Genomic DNA, 14,198 nt, shown 5'->3' with positions numbered 1-14,198 from the left:
TAATTACATCAGGTAACAAGCTGTTGATCACAAGGCCATTCCATGTAATTACACAGCAATCCATGTAAAGTGCTACCAAAAAATCAACATACATACATTAAAAGAAAAAAAAAGGGGGGGGGGGGGGGGGTTACCAAGAGAGAGGCAAAGTTTAATGTTTTTGTTGTGGATTGCCTGCAACATGCATGACGTGTTTGAAATACTTTTTGTTACAGCCTATGTGTAACTTATAAAGACTACAGAGGTACTGTAAGAAATGTCGTTTAGAGCACTTGAAGGAGCTAATTAAAAGATGACTGATTTTACTCGCCTGTTACACAGTACATATTCACAAAGCATTTATCCCAGTGCTAATTTTCATTTATTTTTTATAGGTGGTCAAATCCACCCCTTAGCATGACGTAAAATGCTTTCAGAACATGGTGCTATGAGTAGCACCCTAGTAGTTGGCCATGTAATGCTATTTTAAAAAGGGGTCAAATGGCATCTGCAACAGGCAATACAATAACCAAGCTGCACAGTGCAAAAATACTAACCAGGTCACCAGTGCTTTGTTAAAGTGGATTAATATACATTTGTTTCAGTAATACTGTATAACAGCAATAGCAATTAAAATAAACATCATGAACTAGGAATATTTTATATGAACCAAAAGAAATAAATCCTGTTTAGAGAGGTCTGTACCAAAACAAATACAAAATCTGCATATGTCTGTTATGTCAGATCCCATGTCTAACAGCGGATCTAAATACAGCCATCCTTTAAATAATTAAAATAGGTCCTTCTCTAGTATTTTACATATTTTTTTACAAACATCTAACAGTTGAGTCTTGGTGTATTTATGTTACAAATTTTAATTTTAATTATTTAAAGAATGACTGTATTTAGATCTGCCGTCATTTAGATCAATTGAATATACCAAGTCATGTACACTGTTGGAAGAAGAGTTTTAGAAAGTTGAAAAGACTCCACTGAGGTTCACAGAAGCACAAACATTAGTGTTGTGTAATGGCCGGGCTCCCGATCATTACCGGTTAGTGTAAATTGCTACGATGCTATTATGTTTGCTATTAACAAAGGATGTTTTGTGGGAGGGAAATGTGTCGACATTTTATGTTTAAAAGAAAAAACAATTAAAAAATAATTTATACTGCTTAGGTAGTTGGTATTTGCATGTTCTTCCTCTTCATTCTAATAGTTATTAAGATGAATAACTATTGTACTCAGCTGTTGATATATTTTTTATAATTGTTACAAGCATGCATTTTATTTAAACTGAGCAGTGGTTATTTGTATTATTTTAACATATTTATCTCTTATTAAGTAAGAGGCATTCATCTAATTGTTTTAGAAAGCACAATAGAACCTTTATCCAAACCACTCTATGCTGGAGTCATGTCAGTTTTTTAGAAAGAAAAGTTTCAGTTCTGTTTATAGAACAGTAAACTCCCCAAGAGTAGGTTGGATAAAAGGGTTAGCTGTAAAACTATCTGTAAATTATTTCCAAGTCATATAAATAATTGTATTTATTTAAAGAATTAATACAATTTTGCCATACCTTGGCTTTATCCCTCATTGATCCTTTCCCTAGGATGGACATTTTTGCCCCTGTTTCTTCTTGTAACCTCTTCAGTGAGTTGCCTCGTGGTCCAAGCAATTTACCCACAAAATTAAACTGCAAAAAAAGTAAAAAGTTACAATAGAATTTGTTAGGAAGATAATCTTATATCCCTGCAAAAGTTTGAACACTATTTTCTGCTGTCTCCAAAAACTTTAGATATTAATGTAGGAAGGATTTAAGAACAAACCTACACGTATACAACTGAATGACTTAGTATCTTTCTACAGGAGCCTTACTTTTTTCATATGCATGGTAACTATGCAAAAACTGATATATGTTTTTGTGACAGAGAAATAATGATTCTTGGTGTTAGATCTCCCTCCCTACCTGCAAGGGTGCTGTGTAACGGGAACAGAGTACCCTGGACTGGATGGCCCGGCAATTCATTCCCAATGTTCGGCGAAAGTCGGCCATCTAGAAAGGGGGCGGAGCTACGGTACACTAAATCATTGACCCAGAAGGTTAACGACGTGGCATCCGCGGATTGGAGGAGCGGGTGTACTCATTAACCAAGGGGTCATGGTTGACGGTATATAAAGGGGACGTAGTGATGTGATCTGTTACTTATTATGGTTACGCTGAAACCGGAAGGACCTGTGTTTTGTTTATAGAGAACCGTGAGTGTTTTGTCTGTCTAAAACTCTTTTCACTGTTCACTAGACTAGAAGGCTAACACGATCCGGAGCTGTCGCCCACGGCCAGCACTAAACCCGGACAACACTTGACTACTTGTTCACCGTTGTTGCACGTAATAATTTGTAGTTCACCACAAGCACTAGAGCACTCACTTTGGACTTGTGATCATGTTTGTATCGAATTGTTTGTTTAGTACTGTGCTTATTATTTACGGGACTGCAACCCTTTTCATTACTGTGCAATACACATTGCTGTGTATTGAAAGCTCATTATCATTTACTGCCTGGTCATCAGACCTTTGGATTACAGTGAAACAACCCATTTTCACCCGTACTTTGTTGTCTGTTTGTTTCTTGGGATTACTGCACCTGCACTTCACCTGCTCTACTAATTACCACTTTTCCACAGTTTATGTATTCAATTTTTATTATTGCACATTGCTTGAAATAATGTAAATACATATAATGTAGTCTTATTTTTTATTACAAAAATACAACGTTTTAGTGACTTAACCATGTTTATTGTACTAATTAAGGTCGCCACACACTGAACGTGATGCGATTTGTCCTGTGATAAAATTGTACTTTTGCTGCGACTCGACCTTTCACACCAGTGGCGACAGGTGCACACGATGTGATAGACGACTCTGCTCTGATTGTATCATCAGCATGTATGATAGTCTTGTTATACAGCTAGAATACACAATAGCTTTTCAGAATACTTATTTCAGCAACGGTAAACAAAACATACACACCAGCTATATCCAGTTCCCTGGAAATGGACTGCCAGATGTTCTCCCTCATGTCTTTATAATTGGTGTGTCATTTATTGTACAGCTACTGGTATTTTGACACTTGCAAAATAGACACCAATCCTATTTTTTTCACATCGCTTCAGTGTCGCCCACCGCATTTCAGGCAGTGTGAACAGCTTGTATCAAAAATACATGTTTTATTTTTTTGTCGTGGTGTGGTGTGTCGTACGACACATTAGCTTGTCGCATCGCATGCGGTGTGTAAGAGGCCTTTAGCCTATAATATTTTGTTAGTACTGCAACATCAAGTGCATGTCTCTCTGTGGACAATTCTGCAAGGAGAAAACATCCATTCAAGTTGCAAAACTATAAATAAACTGTAACATTAATGGACTTTTTTTCCTACAAAAACAGTTTGATACTTCACGTTGTGTCTCTAATTACTGTGTATTTACATAGCAGTTACATAGTAAATACATGTGTACTTACACATAATTACAATGGTATTATGCATAATTACAATGTACTTAATGTGTAAGTACACAAGTATGTAAGTACACAATTGTGTCAGAAAAGGGTTTGGTTTAGAGTTAGGGTTAGTGGGGTTAGCATTAGGTTTAGAGTTAGGGATAGGGTTACAGTTATAAAATGCCCCCCCCCCCCCCCCCCCCAATACATAACATGTTCCTTTATTATGTACTGCTGTTCCTTGCAGCTGGGTTGCTCACAGGCAGCCGTGTATCACTGCTTGAAACCAACAAATTACACTGTGTTTGAAAGAAAATACTGTATATGCAAAGGCCAATTAAATCTCTAGAGTGTCATCCAGAGGTCGAGTGAATGGAAAATTATTAGTTCTTCTCCAGTCGTGTGCTGTGGTCAAGGTTCAGCCAACATTGTATGATACAGAAGAGTGTTCTACAAATACATTTAGTGTAGAACAGTATTTTATGTTAGATTTTAAAATGTCACATATTTCCATTTCACTACAAAACATTATTCAGCAAGTTTTATTCAACTTTATGACACAAAATGACTTATTTTCATAGGGGGATGCAAAATGTTTGGCCTTAGCTGTACAGCTGGGATTTGGGATCTGGACGATGAATTGCATTGCTCAATGCTGAAAATGTTGACATTTGTGTTCTCTCTGTAGTATTTAATGTGAAGACATCAAAACTATGCAAGTTTATGCAAAGTTTCACAGAATCAGTATTTGACAAAAAAATTTTGAATGAGGCAATTGTAACGACTAATCTAACTATAAATTTGGCTTCTGTCTCACCCCTAGAAATCCTTCCTATTAATTAACAAGTCTACTTGTATTGAATAGAAAACTAAATATAGAAAAAAAAAACACTAACCTCTTTCAAAGAAAGTCAAAGTTCTTCCCTTCTCTAATTAGAAGTGTGAGCATGTTTTACCATTTGCAACAAAGTAGGACCCAAGCAGGTCTTTGCACAAAGTAATCTAAAGCCCGTTTCACACTGGCACACCAAGCCGGGTCCGAACCCAGGTTCTAGCTACCCGGCTTCACAATCCCGCGTAGTGTGAAACCACGTACCTGGGTCGCACCCTGGTCCCATTTATATCATGAGCTACACCATAGATAGTGCTTCCTTGTTCTGCATTTAACCACAATGTCCAGAAATAAGCATACAGCTGTATAATTTATCATCTCAGTACAATTGTAATAATTTCATAATAAATAATAACAATAATAAACATAATAATTAAGCACAAATGTTATGACAACATTGAAAACTAACTGACTTATACAAACAAAAGTTGGCTTTATTAAGAATTTAATAGTAAAAATGACAATTTTAAATTTATAATAGTTAAGTTGTTGATTTAAAAAAATAAAATAAATAAGGAGCACCTCTCCTACCTCGCTAATTACTAAGGCATCCTCCAAATACAGTATATTAATATTTGCTAATTGGTGTAACTGTGATAATTAAAATTGTCAAGTTCAAAATTCCAATTGCATCTAGCTCACTCTGTCTGTATCTCTTGCTCTCTCTCACACTCTCTCACTGTTCCGCACTCTCTCGCACTCTCTCTCATTGTTCTCAATCCTCGCTCTCTCACTGTTCCGCGCTCTCTCGCACTCTCTCTCATTGTTCTCAATCCTCGCTCTCTCACTGTTCCGCACTCTCTCGCACTCTCTCTCATTGTTCTCAATCCTCGCTCTCTCACTGTTCCGCGCTCTCTCGCACTCTCTCGCACTGTTCTCAATCCTCGCTCTCTCGCACATGTGCAATACAGGGTCGGTGGCGCTGTCTCCCTGTACTAAATAAATTACTGTGCTTAATCCAATAAGAGAACGCTTTCAAGCACCGCGTGTCTTATGCAATTTCAATGGGAAGAAACCGAGATAGGCAAAGCCCATGGAGGAAGTGCCACCATTAGAATTGCACCTGCAGAGGGCAATATATTGCTTGCAATCTTTATTTTTGTACTGTTAACACACACATACACACAGAGACTTATACTTGTATTATTAATTGTACTATACGTTTTGTGGTCAATTATATATATATATATATATATATATATATATATATATATATATATATATATATATATATTAAAAATTTAAAAATGGGGAGTCCCTGCTTCCCTAGCCTCCCCTGAGAAATCTCCTCTGCTCTTTAGCCATATTTGTGTTGCTTGAGACACACCATGAGCCAGATTGCAGCAGTGATGAAGAAACATTTGCTCTAAACGTTTGGGCCGACTGTTCAATCCAGAGGAGCTTGGAAGGAAGCGTCCATAACAAGCTACTTCTGAGGCATTGATTGATATGCAAATTGTTTACTTGCGTCTGTCACCCAGGTCAACCCTGCTTTATCAAAAGCAGTGTGAAATCGTGTACCCGACCCGCATGACACCGGGTAGGTTCTGACCCGGGTAGAGCATCCCAGTGTGAAGGGCTTAACAATTGTGTGAAGGGCTTAACAACTAACAATTGTAAGTCAACCTGGATAAGGGCGTCTGCTAAGAAATAAAATAATAAATAAAAAATAATAACTGATATTAGCTGACTGTTACCAGCTTTTGCTCCAGCAAGATGTTTTTCCAACTCTCCCTTTGGCCCTGCAAGCAAACTATAAGCAAATTGCTTAGTTGTGCAAAACTGAGGAAACACATATTCCTTTATGACTGACCAAGAAAGGATATACAAGGACAATGCCCCTATTTTTAGGATACTTCTCCTTCTCAAATAGATTGCAGCAACCTCCAACTCAAGGTGCAACACTTTTTAAGTTAAAATTATTGGCAAAACTAATGCAGTTCTATTTTATATGAGTATTATAATTATTTTTTTTCATCGCACTTCTAAATAATTTCCTGCATACTCCCTCGCTTTTGCTATGCCATCTGTAACTTTAAATTCACTATGATATGCCCATCAGTGAAGAAGTGCTATTTAAATAAAGCAGCTGACATTTCATAATTTATGTTGGCTGTCCTGGTTCATGAGTGTCTGCAATCAGCAGTAATGAAACATAAAAATAATATCCTGGGGGACAGCCTTAACCATCAGTGTTACAGCTCTAATAAAATATAGGGTAAGCAGTCCCTGGATATAACTGACACATACAGGTATCACCACTCTTAATAGCAGTGTTCAGTGTTAGGAGCAGCCCATGTGGAATGTTATGTGGTTGTCTGTTTAGGAATTTATACTGCTTGTTATGTTTTATGATGTTATAGGCGAAATGCTATAGAATAACAGTCTACTCTTAATATTAAAGCCACTGTATATGGTACACAAAAACATATGAATCTAACTCCATTAAAGATGTGCTACCATCGGGACCCCACTGTGATTGAGATAATTACATCTCAACAGACTGCATTGGTTAAATATGTTCCAGGAAAAAAAAAAAAAAAAAAGTCTTCAATGAACAGGTAATACAAGTACTGTATTTTACAGAATATTTTAAACATGGGAATATTTAATAAACAAGCTAATAACAATACTGTCGTATTAACTGTACTTAAAAAGTTGAACTGAATATTTAAAACTTGACATTTCCTATAACTTCATTAGGCTGGTACTTAAGTGTGCCCTGTTTTCATTAAACTAATGAATGTCTGGAGCAACAATCAGGCTCTGTGCTATGATCAAATGAAGTTTGAAGGCCCTCATATTGCTCCCTGCTGCCCTCTTCATTAGTGACTGCCAGGTAAAATATGAATTTCTAGAAATATTTTCAAAGCTTTATCTGTTGACTGATAATGAATTTTGGCCACATTTGCCAAAAAAGCTAAAGTAATTTATTTTTAACAACTGTTATGACACTCCCATTTATTTATGTACCAAGAAAATACAGCTGGGGTTTCTTTTACAGTATCACTTGCTGTTGCCATTTTACAAATTAATAGTGTTCTGTAGATTTGGGCAAAATAATCCACATCTATACTGCTGATCAAATATTTGTGGAATATACAATCCAGTTCAAAAGTTCAAAGGAATTCATGACAGAAATCACCTTATTTACATTTGACCATTTCACTGAGATGTGCTTTATGTTAAGAACATAAGAACGTTTACAAACGAGAGGAGGCCATTCGGCCCATCTTGCTCGTTTGGTTGTTAGTAGCTTATTGATCCCAGAATCTCATCAAGCAGCTTCTTGAAGGATCCCAGGGTGCAGTGGCGACGCGTAGGGGGGGGCACGCCTGGTCACGTGCCCCCCCAGATTTCTGCCAGGTAGTTGCTTAGCCACTGCGTTAGGATCGTTCACACTGAAACATGTGTAAGAAATAAAGAAATGTCATTATTGTTATATTTTTCACTTCCCATTATAGTCTATGCGGGGCAGACGCAGCACGGCCGGCGCTGATTTTTCTTTTCGTTTACGGAGCGAACTTTTTATTTACCGCGTTGCTGTCAACCAATGAGAATACATAAGCAAGCTGCACCATACACAGATGCATGTAACATATAGGCTATGACTGTATATGCTATGTAGCCTAACTACTGTTGCCAATTGCACCACTGTGACTACTCACCTTAAAAAAGTTACCATTTCCAACCTCTCACGAAAAAAAATCCTGGCTACGCCACTGTTGCCAGGGTTTATTATTTAAAAATACGTAAGTGCGCAGTTTATTTCAAACTTTCAAAACTTAACATAACATAACCAAAGAGTGTCTAAGACCCTTCACCGTTATATTTGTTCTCGTGTGAGACTTTCACTTTTTCAGTCAGCGAAAATATGTGCTAAAAACTGAGTGAATTTGAAGTAGCCCTGTTAAAATGGCAAAAAGATAGCTACATTTGGAGTTTTTCTACAACAAAAAAGCTAAACCACCAACGCCAGAGACATCAACAGAAACCGAACCTGACTCTTCTGTAGTTCAGAATGTTATTAACAGCACGAGAGTGTGACGATACTTCCATTTCAAACGCTCAGGTCAGTGCAGGTGCAGCTGTCTGTCAATAAGAGACCCTTGCCTGTAAAGTGTTGTTTGCAGCTCTCTTGATTGTGACAATCTGGCGTAGAACTGTTTGTGATGAAAGATCTGGTAACGTTAGAAAGCTAGCTTAATGTTTGCATAAAAATTGTTAAAATCGGGCATCGGGTTTGAGCACAGTTTCGTTTTTTTTTTTGGGGGGGGGGGTGTGTGGCTGTGCCCCACCAGTTTTTCAAGCCACGAGTCGCCAATTCCAGGGTGTCAGCTTTAACAACATTACTGGGGAGTTGGTTCCAGACCCTCACAATTCTCTGTGTAAAAAAAGTGCCTCCTATTTTCTGTTCTGAATGCCCCTTTATCTAATTTCCATTTGTGACCCCTGGTCCTTGTTTCTTTTTTCAGGTTGAAAAAGTCCCTGGGTCAACATTGTCAATACCTTTTAGAATTGTGAATGCTTGAATCAGATAACCGCGTAGTCTTCTTTGTTCAAGACTAAACAGATTCAATTCTTTTAGCCTGTCGGCATACAACATGCCCTTTAAATCTGGGATAATTCTAGTTGCTCTTCTTTGCACTCTTTCTAGAGCAGCAATATCCTTTTTGTAACGAGGTGACCAGAACTGAACACAATATTCTAGATGAGGTCTTACTAATGCATTGTAAAGTTTTAACATTACTTCCCTTGATTTAAATTCAGTACTTCTCACAATATATCCGAGCATCTTGTTGGCCTTTTTTTATAGCTCCCCCACAATGTCTAGATGAAGACATTTCAGAGTCAACATAAACTCTTAGGTCTTTTTTATAGATTCCTTCAATTTCAGTATCTCCCATATGATATTTATAATGCACATTTTTATTGCCTGCATGCAGTACTTTACACCTTTCTCTATTAAATGTCATTTGCCATGTGTCTGCCCAGTTCTGAATGCTGTCTAGATCATTTTGAATGACCTCTGCTGCTGCAACAGTGTTTGCCACTCCTCCTATTTTTGTGTTGTCTGCAAATTTAACAAGTTTGCTTACTATACCAGAATCTAAATCGTTAATGTAGATTAGGAATAGCAGAGGACCTAATACTGGTGTGCAGTTCCTAGGCAGAACTCCATGCCTATAAAATCTGCGGTGTTGAGTTGAAAAGCATTAAAAGAGTAGTGAAATACCAAACTTCCTTACAGAGCGGACCTCCGTCAGCATGTTAAATGCTGTGAGGGGAAGCTGTAGAGTTAATGTTAAATATGATGCTTTTTGCCTTCACAACATAGAATGACAGGCGCTGTAGCTGGCAAATGAGAGCATTCAGCACTGCTTCAGTCAACAAGATCTGTCAGAACAGGGTGAAACTACAGTACTAACGGACCACTGAGATTACTGACAGCGACCCCCAGCCATTCAGAGCGGAATGGAGACGGGACAGACAGCAAGTATAAAAACTACACAAACTAGAGATGATTCTAAATGATTATTTTTGGTAATTATTTTTGCACCCAGAAACTCGAGAGCAGATGCTGGCGAGCTACCGGCCTTTGGAGGACAAAGGCCAGCCCTGCAGATGTCCGCTTGAACTCACCAGGTGCCTGACCAGTAGGGTCTGCTGTAATGGGAGCACCAGAGCCAATGTGATGCTTCCTCTGGAATCTCCAGTGAAGACCGGCATCTTTGCACAGCCATGACGCGACTAACCCTGCACGTCAGGTGACCATGCTTTTATCAGGTGAGCCACTTGGTGACCCCTTACAAAGTTCTACAAACTGAGATGCAGCTGATGATTGGCAATATATTCCTGTTAGAGGATGGATATCATGACATTTACTATGAAAGGGTGCTACCTGGAAGAATTGTTAAAACCAAGATCATTCCTATAGAATGGCTTTATGTAAAAAAAACAATTAGACTCAATAACCAAAAGATTAAAAAAGGCCTTGGCAGACTTCTCAATGCTCGCCCCTGGCTAACAGATTTTGAGAACTATTAGTATGGAAGTTAGTTTATTGTGAATGTCATCGAAGGATGAGCCTGAATAGACTGCAGATAGAAAGATACATTATTTAAAAAAATCAGCCACCCCCTCCTACACCTATGGTAAAAATAAATACTTCCCTGGTCTGTGCTTGTTCTACCACCTGACATTAAAGTAGTGGGATAACTGCACAGACTACTGTGGTATCAATAGTCATTTTCTCTTATAGAGCCTTATCTTTAACACACACATTTTGCGCAATGTTGGTCCCCTTTTGTATTAAACAGCTTTTCCATGTAGTTCAGGCAGTGCAATTGTTTAGCTTTTAAAAGCTTGCCTGAACCTTGATGTTAAGGTCATAGTAAAGAGAAGTAGATAAGCCCAGGTCTTCACTATGCACTAGAGCCAATATCAACTGTACAGTATGTGTGTGTGTGTGTGTCTGTGTTTGTGTGTATGTATGATAAGTTGCTTCCCCAGTGGAGAATTGTACATACATAGATTTATGGTGTTGCTAAAGAAAAAAAATTCAAATGAAATATTCAAGGTCACATCAATGTTTCTGATGTACAGTGGCTCTCAAAAGTATTCACCCCCCTTGGACTTTTCCACATTTTATTGTGTTACAACATGGAATCAAAATTGATTTAATTAGGAGTTTTTGCCACTGATCAACACAAAAAAAGTCCATAATGTCAAAGTGAAAAATAAAATCTACAAATTGTTCTAAATTAAATACAAATACAAAACAGAAAATAATTGATTGCATAAGTAATCATCAGTAGTCACTGTATTACTCAACCCCAGTGATTTAATGTATGATAGTTATACAACTATTATTGCACTATACAAGGCATTGTAGTAGCATATTTTCTACCTGTATGTTTAGGACAGATTAAATTTACCACTGCATTACAGGAAAACCCATAACCCAAATAATCACAACAGAGAGCATGATTTGTTTCAAAGCTACCTGGGGTTGATGTTTAAACACTAGGAGTAGCTGAAAGACAGATGTGTGCTCAATCAAATCTTCAGGGAAATCAAAAGAACCTAAAAGGTGTTTCAAAATCAATTATATATTGCTGTAAACCCTAAAGTACTGGAGTACAGGCACACATTTTTGTAAAATAAATTATTTGTACTAGCAGGCAAGCAGGTTCAAACAGGTTAATTGCTAGCTGTGACTGCATGGGGTGCGGGACTGGTACAGTTTTGCCATATGTATGAGATGACTGCTTGGCTCAATGTAAGTACATTACTGTTGCTTTTCTCAGTTGGGGTTGCTGTGAAGTGATGTGAGTCTCCACAAGGGAAAAACCTAATAAAAATAAGAACTGCCTCTGAAACTTACTGCCCACCCGTGAGCAATATACAGTACAAGCATGACAAACATGGTTATTGGTACATACATGTATTTTCGTAAACTATGAGAGCATGGGCTTGTTATTACCAGTACTGATTATTATTAGCACATGATACACAACAATAATACAAAAAGGTAAAGGTAGTTTATTATAGTTTACTGCATATACTGTGATGTTTCAACAATGTTGTGCACAAATGCAGATCTTTAAGGATGCACAACTCTTGCCTGAGATGGGTGTCAACTTGCTTTCTATGTGAACGCACTATCTGGGTTCTGGCAATAGCTGAACATCATCCTGGAACGTTTAAAAAAAATATATCCCCACTAATTTAAAAGACAATTAAATTATATATATATATATATATATATATATATATATATATATATATATATATAATCTTTAAAATTCCCTGGTAGTGTGCATCAGGCAAAAGGAATGGAGGTGGTTGGAAACACTTGTAATACATAGCTTCAAATGACTCAAGACATTCGAATAGTAATTCAATATTAACACATTTTTACAGATATATTTGTGTGACATAAGTATTTATTTTATCTGTTTAAGAACCACACACCAAATACAGAGACCACAAACTGGAAAAAGATCTACAGTTGTGTAGTACTTGTGATAACAAGATAGGCTGTTAATAAATCAGTCAATTAACATATGTTTTATGGGACGGTATTTGAAATGCATTTAGCATTTGTCACTGTAACAGGGCGAGGTGCCCTGTAGTACATTGTTTTGTTTATTTATTTTTAGATCAGGGTCTCCCCTCCGCCCCTGTGCAGTGTGCTTTTGTATTTGTTTTGTTTTATGATTTATTGATTATATATGACGGCGAAGCGCCGGTTTTGTTGTATTTATTTAAAAATGTATTTACGGCATAGCCGTGTTTTGTTTTAAAATCCTCGTGGAAATGCGTGACTGTCAGCTGGTGATTATTGAATTAGCTGGCAGTCATGCATAGTCATGCTACCTGTGCAGACTGTGGCCGAGGGGTAATGAGAGAATTGCCAGCTAGTTAAACCCCTCGGCCACGGTATAAAAAGCCTGCAGCTCTCCATGTTCAGGGTGGGTGTTTAGGAGTGAGAGCGGCGAGAGGAAACGAAAGCAAAACGAAATTAAAAGATTGTATTATTTTTGTGTTCGAGATTTTGTTTTGTTTATCTGTTTTATTTTGTGCTCTGTGAGCAAAGTGTCTTTTTTTGTTTAAATATTTTATTTATTTTTGTTTAATAAAAACGGAGCTGAAAGCGCGTTTTGAACTGCAAATACTTGTGTGATGGAGACAAATATAATATTAGTGGGTACACACTGTATAGGAAAGACAGGCAGGACAGAAGAGGTGGAGGGGTAGCGCTATACATAAGAAATAGTCTTGAAACCCAGGTGTTAAATCTGGACAAAGAAAACAACGCCGAATCAATATGGGTCAGAATAATGGACAAAAATTCAAAGGACATAATAATAGGAGCATGCTATAGACCGCCAAATTCAGACGCCGAGCAAAATGATCTGTTATACAATGACATTAGAAATGCATGTAGAAAAGGAGAAGCCATACTAATGGGGGATTTCAACTTCCCCCATATAAAATGGGAAAACCCGGTGGGGAGCACGACGGACGAAATTGAAATGGTGGAAATGACAAATGACTGCTTCCTAACGCAATTTGTCAAGAATAACTAAAACAGGTCAGAGAGCCATTGGCAAACTCAGACCACAACATGGTCTCATTTGAAGTGATTTTTAAAACCCAAAAAGTAATGACTAAAGCTGAGGTTTACAAATTTAGAAAAGCAAACTATGAAGGTATGAAACAGAGACTAACAGAAGTAGATTAGAGTAAAATAGAGAAAACATCCACAGAAAAAGGATGGCTGTTTTTTAAAAATGTAGTACTAGAGGCGCAAAACAATTACATCCCAAAAGTAGACAAATCTAAATCTAAAACAAAATGGACAAAATGGTTTAATAGATCAATTAGAAAAAAATATTCAGTGAAAAAAGGCACTTTACAGGGCGTTTAAAAGGGACCACAAACAAAGTACAGAGAAAGAGTACTTGGAACTGCAAACACAAGTCAAAAATGAAGTTAGAAAGGCCAAGAGAGCTACTGGAAAATGGGTGCATGTAAATGATGCACTTATTGAAGTCAAACCATGGCCAAAAATGCAAAGGACATGTATATGGCCTTTTATGAAGAGATCTAATGCTTTACAAATGCCTTACATTGGCCTAAGTTCATAACACCACTATATCAAGGAGAATAATGTTTTTTTCCAGCATTAAAATGTGTTAGTATACTACCCTTTAGCACTGACATGCACATGAACCTTTTTATAACATTGTACTTTTGTATCTACATAAATATCAATATATCAATACCTACCAAAATATACTTATTGTTTTCACCACTGA

The 14,198-nt window shown here is 37.3% G+C and overlaps 1 protein-coding gene across 6 annotated transcripts in view; it reads right to left on the bottom strand.

The window, feature by feature from the left end:
* LOC117402636 (KH domain-containing, RNA-binding, signal transduction-associated protein 2-like) overlaps positions 1 to 14,198 on the bottom strand; it is a 172,147-nt gene that overhangs the window by 92,709 nt on the left and 65,240 nt on the right. For 5 of the 6 annotated variants that reach the window (XR_004544476.3, XR_004544477.3, XM_034003976.3 and 2 more), the window contains exon 3: positions 1,559 to 1,675. The exons of the other annotated variant lie outside the window; for it this stretch is intronic. Coding sequence is in view for 3 of the 5 variants with exons in the window: in XM_034003976.3 (XP_033859867.1) it covers positions 1,559 to 1,675 (117 nt within the window). In the remaining 2 variants the exon portion in view is untranslated. The remainder of the gene's footprint in view (positions 1 to 1,558; positions 1,676 to 14,198) is intronic. 6 annotated transcript variants of the gene reach the window in all.

Source organism: Acipenser ruthenus, chromosome 5 (assembly GCF_902713425.1).
Source record: "Acipenser ruthenus chromosome 5, fAciRut3.2 maternal haplotype, whole genome shotgun sequence".
NCBI classification, from domain to species: domain Eukaryota; kingdom Metazoa; phylum Chordata; class Actinopteri; order Acipenseriformes; family Acipenseridae; genus Acipenser; species Acipenser ruthenus.
Note: the sequence above shows the minus strand (reverse complement) of the source record. Positions and strands in the feature narration are given on the sequence as shown.